Source organism: Aulonocara stuartgranti (assembly GCF_965226115.1).
Source record: "Aulonocara stuartgranti genome assembly, chromosome: 5".
In the NCBI taxonomy this organism is placed as follows: Eukaryota; Metazoa; Chordata; class Actinopteri; order Cichliformes; family Cichlidae; genus Aulonocara; species Aulonocara stuartgranti.
In genome coordinates this window covers 35,744,725-35,771,794 of record NC_138943.1, presented here as the reverse complement: position 1 = coordinate 35,771,794, position 27,070 = coordinate 35,744,725, and the positions used below count along the sequence as shown (strand labels likewise).

The 27,070-nt window shown below is 40.0% G+C and overlaps 1 protein-coding gene across 1 annotated transcript in view; it reads right to left on the bottom strand.

Annotated features, from left to right (window-relative positions):
* hdac11 (histone deacetylase 11) overlaps nt 1-27,070 on the bottom strand; it is a 55,109-nt gene that overhangs the window by 2,317 nt on the left and 25,722 nt on the right. The window contains exons 9-10 of the mRNA XM_082533606.1: nt 16,929-17,025; nt 12,939-13,117 (exon numbers count right to left, since the gene is read on the bottom strand). Of these exons, the coding sequence (XP_082389732.1) occupies nt 12,939-13,117; nt 16,929-17,025 (276 nt within the window). The remainder of the gene's footprint in view (nt 1-12,938; nt 13,118-16,928; nt 17,026-27,070) is intronic.

Sequence of the window (27,070 nt, the reverse complement as noted above, 5' to 3'; positions counted from 1 at the left end):
GGATTCAAACAGTCAATAGTTTGTGTCAACACTGTCATTTATTATGGAACATCTGTTAAAACACTGAGTGATTTGGAACATTATTAAGCATGGCAGAAACACATGTTCAGCCAGAACTTCAAATAATAATTATTTAAGCTGCACGCTGCTTTTTTTTTTTAAAGGACATTTACCAGTTTAAATGAACAAAATAGGTCTGCAACATACAAGAGCGTGCCACCACAACTAACACATCCTGCACATTTACCTTATTTGCGCCAATTACTTTCTGGGATTCACAGGATCACTGGCTGGAAATCTCTGCACAGTAAGTAATAAATTCCAATTTGGCTCATTTTGACCAGCTCTCAGTACAATTTGAAATTTCCTGATAAATTAGTTACATGAAGAGCCCATGTGGCCTGATTCAGCTGAGCCTGCCAGTTACACATTTTTCTTTCCTGCTACTAAAGCAGTGCAGATTCATTCAATATTAGACACGAATGGGCTGGAATCATAGGCCTGGGCATGTTATAGTTCAACACAAAAGAACATCTGCATTGCACCAAACAGATTTACCTCATCCATAACATTAAATACCTTACAGTACACAAGGCCTAACTTAAAAGATACTAGCAAACCCAGATCTTAAATCAAAAACTATTAAACAGGCCCTGGATCAGGGGCATATCATTTTTTTCACAGGTTTTTTCCAATAGTTAGATAGCAAATTCATAAAGGCAAAATGAACACAAGGAAGCGAACAGATGCTGGGGTCTCCAATGCCAAAACAACAAATTCTGTAACAATGTGTTACAAGAAAAGTAAAACCCTGTTTTGGCCTCCCACCTGGACATTCAATTCAATTCTTCTTTATATAGATACTGACTAATTGGTGCCACCCACACCATTTATGAATGCATCTGCTAACTAGCTAATGTTAGCAGCCAAAACACCAACGCTAAAACTTCAAATTGTGGGACTCAAAACCCAACTGTTGACATCCTGGTGTGCAAGTGACAAACATACAAATGACTTTAATGTTTAACCATCTATTAACCATGTTAATACTACTTTGCTTCAAAATACATTTCAGTGAAACCTTAGATTCAGGCTACACGGCTCAACTTCACACAGCTGCACAGCAGTTAACAGCTGGTTTTGTATCTCGGGCCCCCCATTTACTCTAATGACTTAATGCAAGCGCTCCAACAAATGCAAATACATGCAGTCTATCCAAAACGTGTTTTTAATTAATGATTAATCACTTGCTGTCTACACCCACGCACATTCAAACACCACTTGATACTGGTCTGACAGGAGAAATAATGAACCAGTTAGCACTGAATAAACATGCTTGACACAGTGTTTTTTATTTCAGTAATTAGAGGAAATTAGTAAGGCTTCCATCTGCATTTAAAATTGATTGTGGTGAAAACAAATGATTTACAGTTATACAAGTCTCTGTACATACATTTAATGATATACACTAATGAAATGGTTCTAGGAAAGTTAATACACTATGTAACGAATATCAAGCACATGAATTCAAATTGCTGACTGCCAAAATGAAGTACAATACTCAGTGATCAGCTGCAGCTACAGCGTGCTCTCATTCTTTGATGTGTGCTTCAGTCTACCAAAACATAATTGTTATTTTAAATAAATAAAGCAGACTAGGCCCAGTCTTGAGTCTTGTCTTCACCCCACTCACTTAAACTGCCAGCATAGTCAAGCATATTTAGTAGAGACTCGATTCAGTGAAATGTGGTGCATACTCAGAGTCACTTCTGACTATCCAGGCTCAATGAAAACCCTGTTTGAGAGAAGGAACTGAGTGGCGCATTTTTCTCACATATAAGACAGTTTGTATGTTTCCCATTTTAAACCAAAATCAGCCTAACAAACAAACGAAAGCTGTTGAAATTCTATGACATCAGATATTTAATTTCTTTCTTTCCTTTTGTTTTTGCATCTTGTAATTTATATACTGGTTTCAGTGACCTTAATAAATCTTAGTAACTTGAATCTTCATTGTTTTTTGTTCCCAAATTAATCACATCCTGATGTTTTCCCTCCAAGTCATGGTTGTCTCAGCTAATAATCCCGGCTGGCAGTGTACAGGACCGATGGTGGGAGAGCAAGTAACACTTAAATATTTGAGGCTGAAATCTGTATAAAAATTTGCACCTCCAAGTTGCGTAGTGTATCCAATGAATGTTGTCCTAATTGTGTCAAACCCAACCATGCTTTTGCTTAGTTGTGGTGGACAGGAAAGCTGTTTAGAGCTATTATTATTTATTTAATAAAGAAACCTACACAGTTCGTCTGATAAGCAATGTCTGAATAAGACATAATAATACAACGTAAGATTATGAGCCTAAAGACTTTTAACACTGTGTGTCCTCTAATGTCCCAAAATCATCTGATAGAGCATCCAGCTGCCAATTACATGCAACTGGTTCTAAGAAACTGTGGGATACACAGAAACGCTGCGCCCAGATGAATATGATTATTAGCTTTAACCCTCACATCTTTTAACTGCTTCATTCATTCTCTGTTTTGCATTGACTTTTGAGCTGCAGGTCGTCCTCATTAAAAGAAATGTCTCCCACTGAGCTCTGCCATAGCTCGGCTACAGACTCAGCACCCGAGTGCCTTTATTGTGATCTCGGGTGACTTCAACCATGTATCACTGGACAATACACTACCAACATTCAAACAATATGTGGACTGTCCCACCAGGGGAGAGAAAACTTTAGACTTACTGTATGCTAACGTCAAGGATGCATACAGCTCCTCCTCCCTCCCCCCACTTGGTAGGTCAGATCATAACCTGATTCACCTCACCCCCCGCTATGTGCCAATTGTGAGGAGGGAACCTGTGACCACCAGGACTGTTAGGAGGTGGTCAGAGGAGGCAATAGCGGAACTACAGGGCTGTTTCGAGGTGACCGACTGGGAAACACTCTGTGAGCCTCACGCCGAGGACATCAATGGGCTTACTGAGTGTATCACAGGCTACATAACTTTCTGCACCGACTCCATTGTTCCAGCTCAGACTGTTCATTGTTACCCAAATAACAAGCCGTGGGTGACTAAGGACATCAAAGCCCTCCTCAACAACAAGAAGAGGGCTTTCAGAGGGGGCAACAAAGAGGAGGTGAGGAAGGTCCAGGTGTTACTAAAGGACAAGATCAGAGAGGCTAAGGACAATTACAGGAGGAAGCTGGAGTGGAAACTCCAGCAGAACAGCATGAGAGAGGTGTGGAGGGGCATGAAGACCATCACTGGATTCAGGCCAACCAACAGCAGGGGAGCTGAGGGAGGTGAGAATAGAGCCGACGAGTTGAATCTGTTTTTCAATAGATTCGACAGCACAGTGTCTGCTCCCACCCCCACAACCTCACCTGCAGTCAGCCTGGAATCCAGAGCCACACCACTGTGCCAGCCTCTCTCTTCACATGTTGCCTCCTGTGAGATTCCTGACACCCCTCCCCCACCCATCACCTTCACTCAATACCAGGTTGAGATGCAAATGAGGAGACTTCACTCAGGCAAGTCTGCTGGACCAGACGGAGTGAGTCCCCTTGTCCTCAAGGCCTGTGCCCCCCAGCTGTGTGGAGTCTTTCATAAACTGTTTATGCTGAGTCTGAGTCTGCAGAGGGTCCCGGTGATGTGGAAGACATCATGCCTCGTCCCTGTACCAAAGACGCCTCGTCCCAGTGGCCCCCAGGATTACAGGCCCGTGGCACTGACCTCCCACATCATGAAGACCCTGGAAAGGCTCATCCTGGACCAGCTGCGACCCATAGTAAGACCACATCTGGATCCCCTTCAGTTCGCTTATCAGCCTCGTCTCGGAACAGAGGACGCCATCATCTACCTGCTCAATCGTGTCTACACCCATCTGGACCAGCCGGCGAGCACTGTGAGGGTCATGTTTTTTGACTTTTCCAGTGCTTTCAACACCATCAGGCCGACCCTCCTGGGTGATAAGTTAGCAGCGATGCAGGTGGATGCTTCTCTGGTGTCCTGGATTGTTGATTACCTGACAGGAAGACCACAATATGTACGTCTCCCACAGTGTGTGTCTGACAAGGTGATCAGCAACACAGGGGCACCACAGGGGACTGTCCTCTCCCCCTTCCTCTTCACCCTCTACACCACAGACTTCAGCCACTGCACAGAGACCTGCCATCTTCAGAAGTTTTCTGATGACTCTGCGGTGGTTGGATGCATCAGCAGGGATGATGAGACAGAGTACCGGGCTGTGGTCGACTCCTTTGTCACGTGGTGTGAGCAGAATCATCTGCAGCTCAACGTGGCAAAGACCAAGGAACTGATCGTGGACTTCAGGAAGACCAGGAAACACTTGACCCCTGTTTCAATCCAGGGGGTCAGTGTTGACATTGTGGAGGACTATAAATACCTTGGAGTACACATTGACAATAAACTGGACTGGGCTAAAAACACCACAGCACTTTACAGGAAGGGCCAGAGTCGTCTCTATTTTTTGAGGCGACTGAGGTCCTTCAACATCTGCCAGAAAATGCTGAGGATTTTCTATGAGTCTGTGGTGGCCAGTGCGATCCTCTATGCTGTTGCATGCTGGGGGAGCAGGCTGAGGGTCGCAGATGCCAACAGACTTAATAAACTGATCCGTAAGGCCAGCAATGTTGTGGGGATGGAGCTGGACTCCCTCAAGGTGGTGTCGGAGAGGCGGATGCTGTCCAAGATAAAGACAATGTTGGATAACACTTCCCACCCACTCCATGACATGTTGGTCAGTCACAGGAGCTCGTTCAGTGAGAGACTGAGATTACCGAAAAGCACCACTGAACGACACAGGAAATCATTCCTGCCTGTGGCCATCTCCCTGTACAACGCATCCACTTAACACACTGTTTGCTGCTACAGCTACACATGTTTCTTTTCCAGCTATTTATTTATGAGTGACTTATGTATGTATGTATGTATATATATATATGTATATATTGTACTATTCTTAGTTAGCGTATTGTCTGTCTTGTCTTAATGTTGGTTTAAAATGGAGCACTGTAACAAAAAATTATTTCCCCCAGGGATCAATAAAGTATTCTGATTCTGATTCTGATTCTGATAAACCTCCAGAGAACCACTCTGTCACCGAAGCAAACATTTGAAAACTTCCAAATGTCACAAACATGAGTTTTGGGGCAGGCCCAGCGATTATGTTTTGTAGACATGTTATTATAGGATTAAGGTGAGGAATGAATTCAGCAGCTGTGGTGAAGTGATTTGGCCCCAGCTGAAACAATGATGTGGTCTAGATTTACTACAGCTACAGAGATTTTTCTCTGCCTAGGCTCTTCTCCATGGCAACAGGAGCTGAGCGCATGTGTCACATTATTACCAGACACTGTTTTCTCTTTTGGGGATTTCAATAAACACACTTCCATACATTTAAGCTTTTTACAGTAATTAAAAACACTTCCAGAATCAGCTATCCCTACTCAGTGCCCGATTCATCATGTATACCTATGACACATTTCAACTTTCATATCAACTTTACCTTTATACATTTTTCCAGCACTGACAAATGTTTGATCATCCTCTGACTGCCTAGTCCAGGGGTCTGCAACCTTTAACACCCAAAGAGCCACTTGGACCCGGTTTCCACACAAAAGAAAACACTGGGAGCTGCAAATACTTTTTGAAATCTAAAATGAAGATAACACTGTATATATTGTTTTTTTTTTACCTTTATGCTTTGTGTGAACAACTAAAGTAAGTAAGTAAAGTTTATTTATTAAGCGCTTTTCACAGACAGGCACTCACAAAGTGCTGTACACAAATATTAAAATAAACAATACAATCAATAGACATTATACACAATGTAAAAGATCAAATGTAAATAATGTAAAGAATATAAAATGCGTAGATCAACAAAAGGCTTGTTTGAACAGAAAAGTTTTTAACTGCTTTTTAAAAGTAAAAAGCAACTACAGTGTGTTGCTTATGAGATCCATGAAGTGCTACAGAGAAAATTACATTTTATTTATGTAATTAACACATTTTGAACTCTTAAAGAAATATGACAAAAGGAAAGCTGAACTAAAATGATCCATGTAGCAAACAAAAACTGTCGTGAGCCACCCTTATATCTCCTTTGGGCTTTTGGAGCCTTGACCTGACTTTTAAAAAGTAATTGGAAAAAAAGCTCCATGCTGCTAAAAAAAAAAAAAAATAGATATTTGCAAAATTCTGCCTAAATATGTATTTTACCTGGTTAATGTGTGTGGCGGGGCGTGGTCTGCGGACGCACAACCCACAATCACGCCTCGCTGCCTTAAAGTCTCTGCTGTTGTGTTGGTATGTGTCGGGCTGTGAGCTGAAAAGCTACAGCCGGCTGTATGCGTACAGCAACCGTGTGAAAAGTGGTCAATAAAGAGATGCTGAAAAGCGTGTTCATGGAAACATCGTCGGGTTTCTCGTGATATGTTTACAATAAGACTTATGGTCCCGAACCTCTGCGCACAGCGTCTGCAAAACGGGGCTTTCATCTTTACGCAGGACTGTAAGCTGTCGTCTGTGAGGCGTGAGCGGTGTTTGTTTTTAACATAGTTCAGCTGGAGAACAGCTGCTGACATAATGTGGATCCGAAGATCCATAATTGGCCTACCTGGGGATGAAAGTCTCGATAAATGCACGGCGTTTCGGCGGGTAAACCGGCTTCCGCGAGTGTGACGCTTATTTTGAGTGATGAAAAAATAATAAGATATAATTTTATTTTTATATTTCAATATCACAATAATCTTCCAATTTAGAACTACAAGTTAAAAAAAGAACTAAACACAAATAAAATACACTTCAGCTAAATACTTCTAACTTATTTTCCCAAACCACCCGGAGCCGCAAAATAAAGACTGAAGAGCCGCATGCTCTTTATTCAGCCGCGGGTTGCCGACCCCTGACCTAGTCATAGGTGGTGAAGTTCTTACAAGACTGCACTGTATTTATACTTCCTGTTTATAAACTACATACTACAATAAATATTGGGTACAGGACATTGACCACACCGCTAAAGTAATAAACCTGGATGTGAGGTAAGTATTAGAAGCAGGGCTAAATATAAAAACATATAGTTCAGTAAAACCCAATGTTATGACCTCAGTGCTAGGGCTGTTCGATATAACGATATATATCAGATGACGATATAAAAACGTCTATCGTTTCATTTTACGCTATCGTTTGTTTCGTGGTGTTGCAAAATAAACTGTGTACGGCAATATTTTTTCATGGTTTTGATGGTCACTGTAGTGGTTCTATTAATTCCTTAAAGTTCTCTCTTTCTCTTATATTTAATATAACCACACTACAGATGGACAAGCGCCTGTTTTTATGCGTTGTCCCTAGCAACAACAACGGTAAAACCATCGCATGTCCGCTTGTTTATTTTCCACATAAACCTTTCACAATAAAGCTCAAGATCCTGTTGAGACTTTTCAAAATAAACTGAATCACGTGAAAGAGCAGATTATTTACGGGTGAGAATTAAAAAAGAGCCGCCAGGTGCTAAAACATAAACCTTAGACTCAAACGTTAGAACAGGCTTTTCCCCGCAGCACGCCGTGTAACAAATACAAAGAAAACGGCGGCCGTTACAACTTATGTCTAAAAATGTATCGTTTCATGCAAGGGCGTAGATTTGGTTTAGGCATTGGTGGGGACGGATGATTCAACCACCGAACACTGCCTGTTTCTTTTTTTTTTCCTTTTTGTCTTTGCTTCTTGATAAAAGGAGAAATATTCTGGCCTACATATGCTATTCTACATGCTTTTTAACCATTTAAAATTACAATTCGTAGTTTTATAAGTGAATTATATAATGTTAAATTACTATTAGGCAAATGACTAAGTATTTTAGGCTTTAGTTTACTTCAGCCATAATCCATATAAATCAAGTATCATACAAAAATAAAAATAGCTTCAAATACAGTTAAGACAATAAAAGAATATGACTTTAAGGACTTCACAACATTGGTTCAGTTATAGTACACCAACATCTCTTATACATTAGCACTAAGGGAACACTGAATGACCTGGTGGCTTTTGTCCATAAAACTACTCGTCTAAGATTACCACAAAGTAAAAGATCTCTCAGCAAAATTATGCAACATTTTAGGCACTATTGCTCCTATCAACTCAGTGAGCTGGGATTTTTTATTCTCAACATGAACTACTGTTACAGCAACAGACATGGACTACTGGTGTCCCACACAACAACTCAATGTCCACTATGTGAAAGAGCCAAACACATGCCTGCTCCTCTCGTTAATCTATAGCACCAAAACATCAGTCAGTCACCCGTGACCTCGCCTCTTCACCTCTGTCCGAGCTACAACACGGCAGAGCTGCCTCTGTCACCTGATAAATAACAGTAAGACATTCCAAATACATGCAGTCACACATGTGCTTCAAATACAGTCATGAACCAACAGGTCATCAGCCAATAAGACTAAAATGTGTAGCTGCTTCAGTGTTTCTGTCAGTTTGTGCAGATCTAGACTCATCAGTAATGTTTGTAGTGTGAGTGCATTTTAAAAACAATTTGTGCAAACTGCACTACGAGGTGGAATATTTGCAAAATCATGACTACTTTGTGATATTTTGTCTCAAAAATTAACCCTATGAAATTATCATTACCATTAGGATGAAATTATTGTGTCTCCAACATTTTAACGTTAGACATATAATTCTAACAGCCTCTGTAAACTAATATACTGGCTTGCTCGAGGCTGCTGTTTTCTCTGACACTTTCAATCAAAAATAGAAATGCTGCTCTGAGACCGAGATAACTAATAGTGCTGCATGTTGTGCAGGTAGTTTCCAAAAAACGTTATTCGTGGTTACATACAGTTTTAGACTGATGTGGGCCAAAGCCTAGCATAGCCTGTAACGTTATTGTGACGGACACATTTTATGAGTTAACTTGGCTTTAAGTGACTTACAGGTTTCTTTGAAAAACACTTTCTTATATCCAGGTTCTTCCTTTTTGCTGCCATCCTCCTCTCCTCCTTGCAGGTCCTCGCAGCGCAGGCTTGCTGCTGCTAAAACTAAACAGAGCTCCCTGAGAGGCACAGCCAATCACATTGCCCATATTTGTCACATGAAGTAGGACTCCAGTAGAGAACGTAATTTAGCTCTTTCTGCACCGCTGGGTGAATGAGACGCTGACAGATCGTTTTTTTTTTTCTTTCTATCTGTTTTTTTTTTTCTTTACTTGAAGAGATCAAATTATTCGTGGGGACATGTCCCTTCCGTCCATGCCAACTCTACGCCCTTGGTTTCATGCATCGGTTAAAACACTTGACTCAAGGTACACCACGCCCAGCTGGAAACACTTCACGCAAGTCAAGCTGCCCGAGATTCACAGAATTTACAGAAAATGTAAAATTTTTGTGATTTATATCGTTATCGGACGATAGATGTCTTACATCAGGATATGAGATTTTGGTCATATCGCACAGCCCTACTCCGTGCTAAAATAAGGAGCTGAATCTGTGACACTGTAGGGATAGTCACAAAAAACAAACAAACAAAAAACAGAACATATCAAAGGTATCAGACTAACATTAGTTCTCTGAACACATGCAGCCCAATTTTTGGTTAAATGTTGCTAATTTTTAACTGTGTGGTCGCTCAGACAGACTGCATATGTGCAGCTCTGGAGGGAGAGGACAGAATGAGACACCATGGAAAAAGTAACGCGTATATAACCAAAGGAAGTGTGCCGTATCATATTCATCCTCAGTCAGATACAGCAATAAATGGTTTATTTTGATTAGCTGACAAAAACGGATGGATATTGTCAGAACAGATAAAACAGTAATATGTTATAGGATTTCTCTGGTTTTTAAATGTCCTCCATTGTTGCTTTTAGCAGTGTGTGTGTGTGTGTGTGTGTGTGTGTGTGTGTGTGTGTGTGTGTGTGTGCATATCCAGTACATAACTGGTTTTAAAAAGAGGTAAATACCACCACAAAAATAAAGCCAAAATACAGAAGCCGTGTGTGAAAAACAAAGTACATTGTTATGGCTTCCATGGGAATTAATAGGGTTAAGTATCATCCAGGTATGGATAATCCAAATGTATGTTAACACATTTCCCAGGAAGAAAGACATATACAACTATCCAGTTGCTGTCGATTAACATGGACACGGACTTAAAGGGTTATATAACTTATATAACCCTTTAAGTCCAGCAGTCAGTTTTCCCAGGAGTGGTTGTCCTAGCAAATTCATCCCAAGATCAGACTGTACAATGCTTATGTTATAGATAAGAGGCAAAACAAAATAGGAGTAAGCTTGAAGGAAGAGAATGTGAACAGTGTTGTGGAGGTGAAGAGAGTGTCAGACAGGAGTTTGTGGCTGCAAGTCAAAGGGCTGATATTAAACATTGTCAGTGCATATGTCCTACAGGACATGTAGGTGAAGGGAACAGAGGTGATGAGGAGGAGTTGGGTAGGTAAGGTATTAGGCAGAGAAATTATGTTGTTGGTTAGGGTGATTAAGGACAGAGATGAAAATGTACTAAAGACTGAAGAGAGTGTGTTGGACAGAGCACTTTGTGAAACTCATTAAAATAGAAAATATGAGAGAGAGGAGGACAGATGGAGGACAGTTAGTGAATCACAAAGTGTAGAGTATTAGTAAGGAGGAAGTGAGGGCAGATATGAAGAGTGGATCCAGATGTCGAGGACAGAGGGCACTGGACATTTTCATCAGACTTTTTAACGTGATTGTGGAGACTGACAGGATGCCCGAGGAGTAGAAGAACTGTACTGGCAGCTATTTTCATGAACAAGGGTTATGTGCAGAAGGTACAGAGAGATAAAGCTGATGAGCTATACCATGAAGCTATTGGAAAGAGTAGTTGAAGTTAGGTTTAGAAGAGAAATGACAATCAGAAGAGCACTGCAGATGCGATGTATACTTTCAGAGTGTTGATGGAGAAGTATAGAGGTCGGAAGGAGCTTCATTGCTTCTTTGCTGATCTAGAGAAAGCATATGACCAGTGTTGGGAAGGTTACTTTTAAAATGTATTCCATTACAGAATACAGAATACATGCCCCAAAATGTATTCTGTAACGTATTCCGTTACGTTACTCAATGACAGTAACGTATTCTGCATACTTTGGATTACTTAATATATTATCATGCTTTTTACAACAACGTGAATGTACTATTGCTGTGTGATTTATTACTATTACTGAAGGTCCGTGACTCCGAACTGTAGTAAAGGGACCTCTGACTAATACGGCGGGGTCCCTGTCGGCTCGTAGCCGAAAAATAGCTTTACTTTGTTGTGTGGGTCAACTCTGCTTGCCAGAGACAGAGAGAGGCGTTGAAAGGCTGCTCCAACGGAACTTATTGTTTTCGGAGGAAAACAGGAACACGGTGTACAGTCGAGTCTTAATAGCTTACTTACAACTGGGCTCGTCAGGCACTCTTCTTGGCTGCAGTGGTTATTATTATATTTACATGCTTCCAGCTCCCGTTTTTCCTCGATGACAACTCGTACCTTTCCACTCCCCTTTTTCTCCCTCCTCGCGCTCACAGACCCATAACGTGTATGGCAGTCCATTCTCTCTGCAACACGGACTACACTGCCCATGATGCTACATTCTTTAGAGCTATGCTTGTAGCATTCTGCCTGTTAGCTTAGCACAACAACAACAACAACAACGAAAAGGCCTCTCTCACCCAGGAAACACACAGTCGCAGAGAGAGAGAGAGAGCGTCGCCCTGTAACCATGGCAACCGTAACGCTGCCGCCTGGAACAACAGAACGTAGCTGTCAAACAAAACCCAAACAGTCCTGACCCGCGACAAAGTGAAACAGGAAAGTACCGCAGTGTAATCCATTTATTTCAACAAAGTAACTGTATTCTGAATACCACCTTTTTAAACGGTAACTGTAACGGAATACAGTTACTCATATTTTGTATTTTAAATACGTAACGGCGGTACATGTATTCCGTTACTCCCCAACACTGCATATGACAGGCACAAGAGAGGAACTGTGGTACGGCACGAGGAAGTCTAGTGGCAGAGAAGCATGTAAGGGTGTTACAGGACATGTATGAGGACAGCAAGACAGTGATGAGGTATATGGTAGGAGTCACATATGGGTTCAGGGATCAGCTCTGCACCCCATGTTGTTTGCGATGGTGATGTACAGGTTGACTAATGAGGTCAAGCAGGAGTCTCAGTGGACAATTATGTTGACAGATGACACTGTGATCTGTAGTAGAGAGCAGGTGATAAAGAGCCTGGACGGGTGCAGGTATGCTCTGGAGAAAAGGCGAACTGAAGTTAGTAGAAGCAGGACAGAATACATGTGGATGAATGAGATGGAGACAGCTGGAAAGGTTATCATGCAAGGAGCTGGCAGACAAAACAAAACAGGAGCCTGAGCTCCTGACAGAGTTGAAGATGTTAAGATTTTCATTGAGAGTGACCAGGATGGGCAAGATTAGAAATAAGTACATCAGAGTGACAGCTCAGGTTGAGCAGTTCGAACACGTGTGGAGGAGGGACGGAGGATACATTAGATAAAGGATTTTAAAGATGGAGCGTCGAGGCAGGAGGAAAAGAGGAAGACCACAAAAAAATACATGGATGTAGTGCAGGAGGACAGCATGGATGGATGTGATGGAACACTATGGATATGGATAGGGTGAGATGGAGAAAGTTCATCTCCTGTGGTGACCCATAAAGCAAATTAAGAAGCACGTTCTTTTTACCTGACTATAGGTTTGCTGGGCTGCTAAACTTTTATTGCATGAGTGGAAACTCCACTGATGATGACCCAGACATCTGGACCGTCATTAGCAGAGGTCATTTGCCAGCTCAAAAATGGCAAATGAATGCTACTCTGAAACCCTTGTATAAAATAATCAGTAGTGACAGTACCTGTGGTGATATTGAGAGTCCCCCAAGTGGGTCCCCATCCAAGATGTCTGTCCCTGCATTATAAACGATGATATCAGGCAAGACCTCATTCAGTGTTCCCTCCATGTGGAGCTCAACCTTCTGAAGGTACTCTGAGTCTTCCGTGCCCCAGTCCAGCTCCACCTTCCTTTTTATTGCTCCTGTTGTTGAATAAAAAATTAATACAAGACTGGTGCATAAAAGACACAGTGAAGCTACCGGACATAGCAACTCAATAATCCAACTGATACAAAGTAGAAGCATTTATGGGGAGTTGATTCCAAAGACATCACTTATACATGGTCTAGGAATTGCTGCAGTATTTCAACAGGATTTCTTTTAGAACTGGCAGAGTTCTGAGAGCAATAAAAGAAATGAATATTATGAGAAAGTGTAAGAATAAATCGTCGACTGACTGTAATAAAACTGGTGTGGCAATAGTGAAGGAAGCCATTGATGGTATTGTAAAACTTCTGACTCGTATCTGTAATATGTGCTTCCAAATGGATACTTTTCCAAGTAAATTGAAAATCTTTCTACTGTTAGATAAAGCAGGAAGTAGCCATCATCTTTCCAACCTCAGATTTGTGTCTATACTTCCCCTGTTTTAATACATATTAGAAAAACTTTTTATTAATAGGTTAGACAGTTTTATTGAAAAGTACAAGCAGTTTGACATAGTATGACACTGAGTGAGACCATTAACCACCAAGTATAAATCAGTGAAATGGAAGGGTAAAGCTTAGATTAGATTAGATTAGATTAGATTAGATAGAACTTTATTAATCCCTCGGGTGGGTTCCTCTGGGAAATTCGATTTCCAAAAAAGCACAGCACCGACAGAAGTTACAGAGTTACAGAATATTATATATATATATATATATATATAATACACACACACACACACACATATATATATAAATACAGAGACAATATAAATAAAATATACGAAGGGGATAAATAGAATAAATAGGAATAAAAATAAAAATACAAGTGAATTGCACATTTCAAGTATTGAGTCTATTGCACCGTTGACTATTTACAAAAGTATTGCACAAAAGGTATTGCACAGTGAGGTGAAGAGGCACTACAGCTTAGTTGTTCCCCCCTCCTTTGTCCTCCTGTTTCCCCTCCCTCTCCCCTCAGGGAGGAGTTAAACAGTCTGATGGCGTGTGGGACAAAGGAGTTTTTAAGTAAAGCTTAAACACGGCCCACGCCATATTTTTGGTTAACAGAAGTCACACAGGAGTGGGGCTACAGACAGAGCAAATAAAGCATTAATGATACTTTAATTCGATTTACTCATGGATGCTAATCGTAGTTTTCATTCTAAAGAGCATTTGCACCTGAAAAACGGTGGTGTAAAAAGACAATGAATAAGATATTGAAATCAATGCATATCTACTTTGGAGTCTTTGTGTTTGTATATGGATACTTTATAGATACCTTACTGGTCCCAGGTCGGAGCCCTTTCTGCTCTCAGAACTCCTTTAATTCTTCATAAAACAGACTCAACGCAGCGCTGGAAACAATCCTTAGAGATTTTGTTCCATAGCATCACATAGAGATTTTTCAGCTTTGAATTTCACCAAATCCCAAGAGTGCTCTCTTGGATTGAGATCTGCTACTGAGGCCAGCTTTGTGAAATCATGCTGCGTCCTGTGGAAGCATCCATAAAAAGATGGCTACACTCTGGTCATACAATACTACATATACGTTGTGTTTAAATCATGCTCACTGGGTACTAAGTGATCCAATATGTGCCAAGAAAATATCTTAATATATTTTACACCAAATCCTGACCCTACCTTTCAAATGTTGAAATCAACACTGATCAGGCAACATTTTTACAGCCTTATGCCGTCCTATTTTAGTGAGTCTGTGTTTCTTGTTCTTGGTGCTTCAAAGTTCAGTAAGGATGCCCTCTTTGTTCCCATGGTTATAATGTGTTTATTTGAGTTACTGTTGCCATTTTCAGTCAGAGAGCTGCTGTTCATTGGAAAACTATGAGCTAGCTAAGACTATTAGCAGAATCTAAAATAACAGCTGTCAGTTTAGACACCTGTGTATTCATGTTGCATGCCTGGTCTGTACCACTGCATATGACCACATTTCATTAATGGGAAAAGCTTCTAATTCCTTGTAATTCTTTGTTTCTTATTTCAGAGCTAGACACCTAAAGTTACACTTGTAACTTGTGAACATTAATCTTACATATTGCACCTTTAAAGTGTACTGAATACAGTGTTAATTTTTACAGCAAATGTTGATTTAGTTTTAGTCATAATTTAGACATCAGATTTATTTTAGTTTAGTTTCAGTTGATAAAATATAAGATTATCACAGATAAACTCTGAAGTAGATTCCTTTGACTAAAATGTTTTACCGGTGAGAGTTTCTCCACACCGTTTGCAAAAATCTTATTTTCCTTAACATCAAACACGAAATGTGTCTGCTCTTCTCTTCCTCCCAAGAATTCTCATCACGTTGTGTTTTAATGGGAGCATTTAATTCATCGACGAAAGTGTCAATACATTTTATCATAGTGTTTTTCCTCAAGCATTCGTTCTTGTCGCCAACGAAAACTAATGAAAATTATAAGTTGACAAAATTATCACTGATTGATTAAAGCGCTGTGTCAGTAGGTGAAAGTGGCTTTAGGTGTAAAAACAACTTAAATTACATCTTCAGCATCCCCAGTTTAAAAAAAATAAACTAACCAAACTTCTATAACAAGGATGCTGGATGTTACGTGTCTGATCTTCAACACAGTGGATGTGACATGTAAAAGCAGCACCCACATCAATTACATGTTTAACCAGCAATACATTAAACTGTAACAATAAGGTCAACATTGCTCCCTTTACCTGTATTTGTGTATGACGGACACTGGAGAAGATGGCTAATTATTTATAACAAGTATCAAGTAAGGATGCCAGACCAATGTGTGATTTAGCTCTTCCGACTTTTGTTTATGAGACCTTTTCATGTATATTTTACAGTAGATTTTATTGACTTTCTTTAGTAATACTCTGTTTCTAACATGATTAACAAATCAAACTAAAACAACATCTGATTTTTTTAATAGAATATCAATGTAGGTAACTGGATTTCTTCATTCTAAAATTTTACAATTCTGCAGAAGTGCTTTAACTCCATTGATACTAATTAAACTTGAAAATTATGAAAAAGGTTAATTATTCTGTTTTTAAACAGAATAAGGCAGTAAAAGCAGGACGAGCCAGTGCAACGGCACATTAAAGTCAAACAAAAAGTTCTTGGTAGTTTTTACAAGACTTTCAAGAAAAAAAAAACATAAGCTTGGGCTCTAAAGGTACAGAGAAATAATGTGTCTCAGAGAAAAAATATGAAAAAGAATACGACGGCAGTTTTTTTTATCTTAAACAAGCCAGAATATACATTTATTTTACTCTCTTAAGGGGACAGACAATTATAAAATGTCTTAAATTCAATTAATTGTGCAAAGCAAGATAACTGGATGGAGGACGGAGAGAATTTTTTTAAAGGCAGACTGCGACATTTGCTCTGCAGAGTATTGTTAGAATCGGGGCTACACAGTGGAATGTGGTCCCTGTCAGAGGAGCTTCAATGTATTGACAGATTAATTTGTGCAGAAGCCATGATTATGGTGTTGCAGGGACTGCTGCGTGCTAGATTTCCCACTGAGTGCTAACAGAGTGAGTTGTAGTGTTCGGGGAAATCACAGCATAATTAAAACACAGTGACATCTAAGGGATGGGAGTGGGGGAAGGCAACTAACCACTGCTACTACCTCAACCTTGATGGGGTATTTGGACAAGTGTTGGGTTTGTTTTTCTCATGCATTTACGTCCTATAGAACATGTGAACGGCATAAACCTGTTTGAAGGTACGAATTATTTCAAAATTGTTATGAATTGAAAGGTCAAAAGAGGCAGTTTGAGAGGAAAATCGACGGTGCTTTTCACTCACTTTTGGCATATTCGTCTCCAGGATAAATGTAGCGATTGTACATATCCATGATGAACACTCGCCTGTCGTCCAGAAAGTCACGCTCGTGTCCATTTCCCTGTAAAACAGCAGGACCACGTGCCATTAAAAAAAACCATGAAAACATTTTGATGCTGTCGCTGTTTCTCCAAACATCATTAAGCACTGACAAACTGAATCAAGTAAGCCTTTTTCACCCTTGAAGATGTCTTTGACAGTCAGCTACAGTACATCATTTGAAAGTGGCGAGGTCCACACAGGTGTCCCTCAGACCCATTTGTTTACCCGAGACATGCTGCGCTGACTGACAGCAGCAGATGAGGAATAAATAGTCTTGTCATCTGGCGGCATTAAATGTTAAAAATGCTTTCAAAAAACTCACAGCTGTTCCATCACTCATTCCCTCCCCTCCATTTGTCACTCAAAGTGTCTGGCTGCTGTCAGGAGATTAGGCTTTGTGCCAAGTTTAGTAGTACTGGATGGAATAATGGCTGTATGGGACGTGAAGGACTGTTCTGTACCAGCTGAGCATCATGCTCAATGACTGTGTAATGCATTTTTATATGATGAATGGTAAAGATGGCTGCTTGATAGGCTCTCATGTCTGGTTCAACGACAAATCCAAAGTAAAGATCAAGTGAGTGAGTGGAGCAAAGCAGGGCTTAGGACTGCAACATCTATAGAAATTCATCATTAAACTTAAATATTACATTTATGACAAATGTCACAGATAAATGCAGAACTAAATATAATAATGTTTATATAAAAAATAGCATGGATCTAAAACAATGACAAATGAACAAAGTGGTGGGCACAGTGTCACCGAGGACCCAACATTAGCTCAAATGCTGTGAAAGCAGAGAAGGCAGATGCTGCATCGAGAGCAGACAATTAAATAAAGAATCACCAGTCTCCAGAACGCTGACTCCACGATGCAACAACAGCTTCACTGTGTGAACAGCTCAGTCTGACGCTGTGGGTTTGCTTGTGAGAAGTAAATCTCTCCCAGCTGCAGTCAAAAAAGGAACGCTTTCAGTGGGTTGATGCCATGATGTCCGTCATGCATGTCACTCCATGACATGCATGACGGACATGCAGTGGCAAACATACAATTTCTAAAAGAGCAGCAAAAAACTACACTGAGTCTGTAACCCGAACTGTACTTCCGCTGGATTGTTCATTATTAATTACTTTTAATTTAATTATTATTATATTATAAAACTCCCTGATACCAAACTCTGACTTCACTTTATGTGAAGGCTAAACTTAGTAGAAAACATGACTTTTTTAGATGAACGATATTAACAAACATTCTTATAAATCCTGAAGAAACTAGATGTACTAGTTATTTAGTGAGAGTGAAACTGAATATTACAGCAATTATTATTCAACAAGAGGGTTTGAGAATATGTTTAGGCTTAGTTTTTCATGAATAAATAATGGGACAGTTTAACATGTGACATGTTGTTGAGGTTGTATTTACCAAATCTTAAGACCTGCAAAGGACCAGATGATCTTTTTATTATATGATGATGATGCATAAAACCTCCAATTAAAAGAGGGCACATTTTTCTTTTACTCGATTATCAGCTATAGCGTTGAATGTCAATTTGGACTAAGCCTTTAGATTTTTTCTGGTCTCAATTTGCAAAAAATGTATTTCAATGAATATTACAATTTGATTTATAATAAATTTCCTCTCATCGAGGAAACCAAGCCAAGCAGCCAAGTCAATTTTGATGAACAACTTTATCAAGGCCGTGCAGATATATTACAGCCGGTTTGCTGTCGGGTAATCCAAGAAGAAGAAAAAAAAGAAAGAAAACCTTTACATTTATTTTTATTTTTCTTAAACCATTTGCAATCAGCTCTCCCATCATCCATCAGCAGCCCATATAGACATATAACCCAGATAACTTTAGGTGTGTGAATGAAAACAACTTCTGAATAAGGGGGAAAAAAGTCTATATTAGAGATGTGCTGGGACATTTTTTATGATCCTATTACCCTGGTCAGAGAGGACAGAAGAGTATCATAATAATCAACAGATACAGTTATAAAAAAACTTCACTCCATTAGTGGAATTGATTCATCAAACCAAATAAAAATGGCTGACTCCAGTAATCTATATATTCATAATCATAAACTTTGAAATCAAAAATATCATGCATGGTTGTCCCTCTAAAACAAAAGGTTTTGAAGAGCATGTGGGTGGGGCTACAGTGCTCAGCCAGACTGGTGTGGCAAATAGCAAATCACAGGTATTTATGCAACAATTTTCTGCTCTTACTGAGCACTTAAAGTGCTTCTATACTAAAAGCCATATTCACCAAGGACACTTCGACATGCGGTTTGGAGAAAGGTAAGTCACGTTGCCCCCTTACAGCCACCGAGCTCTGTTCCTTAGACAACCACATTAAAGAGGCATCAAAACAGGAAGACAGTAGTAGTGACGTGGCAAGCAGAGATCACGGGATGTCAGTTAAATTGAACAATTGTACCACTGCGGGGTCCAACAATGAGTCCAAGGATTTCATACTGATACCTAATGGCAGCCAGGGTGCCATTGCCTAGTCTGTGGAGGTCTCTGTGTCCATGCATGGTTAAGCTTTCACAGGCCATCAAGGACTTACCACCAGACTGCTCATGGTGGCCAATGTTACAGGCAGGATAATGTTCCCCACAGCTTTTCCAGACCCTGAAAATCACAGGGTGCAAATACCAAATATACAGGACCTATACTAGAGGAGACTGGGTCCTCAGCCCACCCTAATGAAGTCAGTCTCTGATTGTTTGGTTAGAGACATTCACACCAGTGGTGTGTTGGAGGGCATTTTGTAGGCACTACAATGTCCATCCTGTTCCTCTTTGCATATCCAGTCAGAAACAATGATGAGGGAAAAACTGTCCAACTGTAAACCCATTCCAGTTTGGGGATTGTCTCATTGTTGACCCTTTAGTGCATCAGTTGTTAATTTCAGTAACAGCAAAGCAGCTGAAACCGATTAACAACACCCTCTGCTACCTAACTGACCAGAGGTTTCACTGAATAAACTCTGTATAATAGTATATATATGACAGGAAATACAGAAAAGCAGAATACATCCTATTTTAATTGGTAACTTTGGATGGACATGTAATGATATACACACAGATTGTTTTCTTTCTCCTCTCTTTTTTAATAGTTTGGAGAACTTGAGATGAAATGGGACTGCATGTAGCACATAGGTTAAAGAATTTGAAAGACCCACCTGAAGCTTCTCCAGAACAGCCAAGACATATTTATTTGCTCTTAGGTTATTTTAGAGATGCATTGTAGACATCACATAATAACAATCAAGACACGGATGCATCTGAAGGTTATAGACAACTGTAACTTTTGCATGTAGTTGTATTTTATACTGTATGAATAAACCAACATACTGAACTGAGGGGTCACACTGACTTCTTTTAGAAAATGACTACATAAGTGAATGCCCTGTCCTCTAAATCCAAAAGATATGCGGAGACTATAAATCATCTCATATGCTGCCTGAGCTCCTGCTGCCTCCAGTCTTATTCATCTTATCTTCTTCCTCACATCCTGTACTGTACAATAAAAGACTGCTGTTTCACTGTCATTTGTTAGTGTCAGCTGAAAGCCTTCAAACAGGATTTTTCCCTCAGTTCTTTGGAACATATCCTCCCTAACTTAGCTTGAACATCTGTATTAAATATAAGAACCATCCATTAATGCTTAACAAATCATAATCAAAGAGTATTAAAGAAAAATCCATTTTTTCCATCTCAGAGATGCAGAGAATATTTTTTTAGGCTGCTGACTGTTTATACACATACACTGTAGTTGTGGTGATTTATAATTAATGTCTGTTTTAATTCAATGCCAATAAAACAGAGTTAAAGTCAAAATTGGAACACAGAATAACAAGGTTTCAGTATGGAAAAGAAAGATTGATTTCAAAATGAGAAGCTGTTTAGAAAACCACTTCTCATACATGCTCACCCACGTAGTGATAGCATATCCCATCATTTCATTTCACTCTCACAAATAGAGATTTATAAAAATTAATATAATCCTCAGGCTACAGACACAAAGACAAATTTCTGATCTAATGAGGACACACGTACGATTTTTCTCGAAAAGGTATTCATACGAAAGGTATGAACACAAAGCGACAGCACAAAGCAAAGATGGAAACCGGCACAGAGAGACTTTAAAGAGATCCCTGCGGTGATTCAACTGTAGAAACATTAACAAGTACAAAATGAAGATGCAGACTGACTGCTCATCAGTTTGTTAACTGTTCAGAGTCTGGCTGCTGGCCTGGGTTCAAAGTTCACTCAGCTTTACCATCACTCTGGGTTCTTGGCTAGTTTAGCATTAGCATGCTGTCTGTGCAGCTGCTTGCTAATGCCAAAGTTGTGTAAGCAACATAATGCAGCTGTTTCTGTCCTGGTGCAAGTGGAACCAATAAGCTGAATCGATAAGCAGACTAAAAATTCCAAGTAATGGAAGTACTGGTTCTTGTTTCCCCATCCCTACTCATAAAGCATAAGATGAGTATTTGTCCCTTTCTTTGTATTCTATATTAAAATATTCCAACTATTATCTACGTTCCAGAAAAAAACTTTTATAAATTTTATAAAAACAACACAGGAAAAAAAGAAAAGAAAAACACAAATTAGTGAGCAAACAAAAACTATCAAGATATTGACGAGCAACATCTTAACCCCCTAATCTCCTAGAATGGGATTATTTTACCCACCATCATCATAAAATTGTTGCATGTCAGTGATGGTGAACGGTCCCTGGAATTTCTAACTGTACTAATGTATTTGTCAGCATCAGTTGTGTTTTACCAATGTATAGTTAAAACATTAAAAGTTTCAAATACAATCTTGAAAACCTTCAAATGCTAGAATGAGGACTGCCTGAAGAAACAGAAGACCAAGAGTTCCCTCTGCTGCAGAGAATGAGTCCATTAGTGTTAGCCACCTAAATTACCAGCTAACTTCACCTCACATTAGAGCCTGCATCAATCCTTAAGAGTTTAAGTAGTAGACCTTTCTCAACATCAACTGTTACAAGAAATTGTGTGGATAAAGACTTCATGACTAAATTGCTGCAAAGAAACCAGCACTGAGAGAGGCCAATAAAAATTGGGTAACTTCTTAGGGCAAGAAATGTAAGCAATGGACTTTGTGCCAGCGAAATCTTGACACTGGCTTATAGTGTATGTTTGTTTGTGTGAGTGTGTGTTTGTGAGAGCGAGAAAGCAGTAATCATTCAGTCTAAGCCTGGTTGAGATGATTTGGAATGAACTCCTAGGAGAATGAAGGTAATAACTTAAAAGCTGGTTGACAGTCCCAAGGGTCTTTGTGAAAAAGTTTCAACTTATTTCAACAGTTTGAAGTATTGTAGTTGTACATCGCCAGCAGGCAAAGATGTGTACATGAAAAAAGAAGGCGCATCCATGCTTACTTAAATACGAGGGCTGTGAACTAGTGTACACAACAAAAACACAAACCCAGACATGTCTGAAAGCGAGCACCACTTGTCGGCCACTGATGATGATTTGGTACAAAATACAATGCAGTAAAATGCTGCGGCTGCGACCTTGTGTCGCTGCTTGGGCCTTCCTGCGTGGACTTTCTCTGGTTACCTGAGCTACTTCTCACAGTCCAAAGACATGCATGTTAGATTAACTGTGAATGCGAGTACGAGTAATTGTCTGTCTCTCTGCCTTAGCCCTGTGCCACCTTTCCAGAGTGTACCTCACTTTTTGCCCTTTATAGCTGACATAGGCCAAACCGATGGTTGGGTAAAAAATATACATAAATATTTCATTAATATAGCTGGCCCACCCAAGCATTTATTCAAAGTGACGAAACCTGTGATTAGGGCTGCTCAATTAATCGAATTTTAATCACGATTACGATCTGGGCTTTCAACGATCATTAAAAATGACTGAGCCGATTATTAGCCCCTCCCTAATTTATCCGCGACACCTTAAAGGCCGTTCCGTGAAAATATTGTCGGGCATAAACCGGTCCGTGGCGCAAAAAAGGTTGGAGACCGCTGATTAAGAGGACCCGAGGGAAGCTCGGAAAGCTAAGCAGAAGTTATTTGGAGAGTGACTGCCGTTGGTTGAAAAGAGAGTTTTAAAAAAAAAAACTTCAGTGGTGTTGCACACTATTTTATATTATTTTTTTAAAGTCATTGTTAACCCTTTAAAGCCGGTCAGAGCAGCACGCTCCGTTTTGCGTAACTATTTTTAAATCCCTGAAGAACCCTGAGCCGTGTAAGCTAGCGCAATAATTTGTTTTGCATATGAAACCGGAGGAGTTGTACTTACATCTGATGCCATCAGCTTGTCCTCGGTCACGGTTTCGTTCCACATATAGCTTTGCAAAAATTGCATAAAAAGTGCTTGCAGCAACAAAAACATAATATTCCAGAAACACGCTTTGCCGTTCCATCAGCTGTTCGTAACACTTCCCACAGTGAAATGATGCACATGCTGTTTTCTTTGCAAATTTGCATCATAGGATTGTTTTTTGTTTTTCCTGCAGTATATAAAAATTGCTGTATCTCCAAAATAAAACTATGAAGACACTCAAAATAAATTTCCTGTTGTTGTAAACTATTTTTTGCAACTTTATTGTATTTAAAGTTTTGAGGGATAAGCCTCTTAAATTTCTCCAAGTAGAAATATATGTAAACAAAACAAAAGCGATTTTCAATTTTTTTTGTAGTTTATTGCACTTTTTTGCAATTTATGTAATTACTATGGACTTAATGCATACATATTAGTAAAATATGGGCTATAACAGTTGTATAGCAACTTGAAATGCTCCCACAAATGGCACTACAGCATGTAAAAAAAATAATATAAGCTCTGGTGGACTTGGTTCTATAGTAGGTCTTAAAGGGTTAAATAAATATCGTCAAATAATCGTGATCTCAATTTCAGTGAAAATAATCGTGATTATCATTTTTGCCATAATCGAGCAGCCCTACCTGTGATGCAATACTGAGCTATGAAAAAACACACTGCAGAGATGTCATCATAGCAAACGATTTTAGAAAGCATCAGTGATTGTCCTGGTACAGGTAAGTCAGGTTTGAACAGATTCTCTCCTTCCAGACATAGTGTTGCTCTATATTGCAGAAAATAATTAACTGTTCCCCTTTATTAAGCATTAAGTATTATAGACTATATAATGATCAATAGATATCTGTATCTGAGATCACAAAATCCATATTTTCAGTTTTGCATCACACAGGTGATGCTTTATAAACGTAACAGACAGATAAGAATATGCTCTCAGAGCTGGACTCCAAGCAAGCGTCTTATAAACTCAACCTAAAAATCATTACTGCTTCGCTGTGAAAAAGCATCACAGCGTCGTAGAATCTATTACACTGCTCACAAGAAAACGTTATATGTCATAGTAAATGGACCGATACTTATATAGTGCCTTTCTACTCAATTTGAGCACACAGAGTGCTTTCAACTACAAGTCACACACACATTTGTACAATGCTTTTTCTCTGTACCTCAGCACTTCTATCCAATATTCACACACATGCTAACCTGAAAATCTTAGAAATATGGTAACTAACCAGATTCTTACTCTGGATGGCATTACCTTGGCCTCCAGTAATGCTGTGAGGAACCTTGGAGTCATTTTTGACCAGGACATATTAAACAAATATGTAAGACTGCGTTCTTCCATTTGTGCAACATCTCTAAAGTTAGAAATATCCTGTCTCAGAGTGACGCTGAAAAACTAGTTCATGCATTTATTACTTCCAGGCTGGACGACTGTAATTCATTATTATCAGGATGTCCAAAAAACTCGCTGAAAAGCCTTCAGCTAATCCAAAATGCTGCAGCAAGAGTCCTGACAGGGACTAGAAAGAGAGAGCAGATTTCTCCTGTTTTGGCTTCCCTTCATTGGCTTCCTGTTAAATCCAGAATTGAATTCAAAATCCTGCTCCTCACATACAAGGTCTTAAATAATCAGGCCCCATCTTATCTTAATGACCTTGTAGTACCATATCACCCTATTAGAGCACTTCGCTCTCGCTCTGCAGGCCTACTTGTTGTTCCTAGAGTATTTAAAAGTAGAATGGGAGGCAGAGCCTTCAGTTTTCAGGCCCCTCTTCTGTGGAACCAGCTTCCAGTTTGGATTCAGGAGACAGACACTATCTCTACTTTTAAGATTAGGCTTAAAACTTTCCTTTTTGCTAAAGCATATAGTTAGGGCTGGACCAGGTGATCCTGAATCCTCCCTTAGTTATGCTGCAATAGACGTAGGCTGCCGGGGCATTCCCATGATGCATTGAGTTTTTCCTTTCCAGTCACCTTTCTCGCTCACTATGTGTTAATAGACCTCTCTGCATTGAATCATATCTGTTATTAACCTCTGTCTCTCTTCCACAGCATGTCTTTTATCCTGTCTTCCTTCTCTCACCCCAACCGGTCGCAGCAGATGGCCCCGCCCCTCCCTGAGCCTGGTTCTGCCGGAGGTTTCTTCCTGTTAAAAGGGAGTTTTTCCTTCCCACTGTCGCCAAAGTGCTTGCTCACAGGGGATCATATGATTGTTGGGTTTTTCTCTGTGTCAATGAAGCGCCTTGAGGCGACTTATGTTGTGATTTGGCGCTATATACAGTAAATAAAATTGAATTGAATTGAATTAACACTGGATGGTTGCACTGGGGGCAACTCCGACACATGGACAGGAGAAACCGGGGATCAATCCACCGACCTGCTCAATCACCTGAGCCACAGGTTACTGCTTTTCTCTCGGCCCAATTATCTGCTAAGAGGACAGTGTAGGTTTATTCTTTGGTCTTAATGAATAATTCACTCAGCATCTATATTGATCCCTACCATTTGTCAATAGATGTAGGTTATTACGTGCAAACTGGTCTCAAAAATGAATGCCAGGCTATTACAGTTTTTCTCGATTGCTTAAACACTATAACCAGGCCTCTAAACTAAAATTTCAAAACCGTAACGCTATTGTTCAAAAAGCTCACCCATTTCCCTGAACTATAAACACTATTCCCTGCTTTGACACATGACTCAAATTTGGTGAACTGTTACTGCAAAACTCTACACACAAATCCCTACATTTTACAGTGCTTACACCATGTAGTCATTTAGAAAGCACTAGCATGCAATAATGTTAACTTAAGTCAGCATAGCTTGAGCTCAATTAGCACACAATTAACCAGGTGGAAACACTAGGAGTCAAAATTTAGCACACACCAATCAGAACCTGCGATGGATAGATAAAAGGGCCAAAGTCAGCTCATTCAGGTTTGAAACAATGGATCCAAAGAGATGCAAAGGAAGAGGACGTGGTGGAGAAAGAGGACGTGGTGAAGGAGGAGGACGTGGTGAAAGAGGAGGACGTGGTGGAAGAGGAGGAGGAGGTGTTCTAGGACAACAGGAAGGTGGTGGAGGAGGAGGGAGAGGTGGAGGAGGAGGAGGACGTGGTGAAGGAGGTGGAGGTGGAGAACGACGGCGACAAGGAAGGGGAAGAGCAAGGGCAAGAAGACAGTCAGTCTCGGATGAAATTCGAGCCACTTTAGTTGACCATGTCCTTGTCCATGGGATGACTATGAGGGAGGCTGGGCAACAAGTACAACCAAATTTGAGTCGCTTCACTGTTGCCTCCATCATCAGAACCTTCAGGGAGGATAACAGGTAGGTGTACTTGCAGTAAGACTGCTTTGTACAGTAACGTTTAAGTTACTGAACTTATGTGTCTTGAGTTTCAGTATGTTTCCATTATTTGCCTGTAAAATGAATGTGTGACAGTTACAGTAATGAGTGCTTCTATTTTTGTAGGACACAGAGACGACCACCTGGTGGAGGCAGGTTAAGGCTTTTGTCGGAGGAGCAAGAGAGGGAACTTGTAAACATGGTAATTGCAAATAATGTAATCCGCCTGCAAGAGATTCAAAGGAGAGTGATTGAGGATGATCATCTTTTTCGAGGCATAAATGCCATCAGCCTCTCCACAATTGACCGCATCCTCCGAAAGAATCAATTCCGGATGAAACAGGCATACCGAGTCCCTTTCGAACGAAACTCTGACAGAGTGAA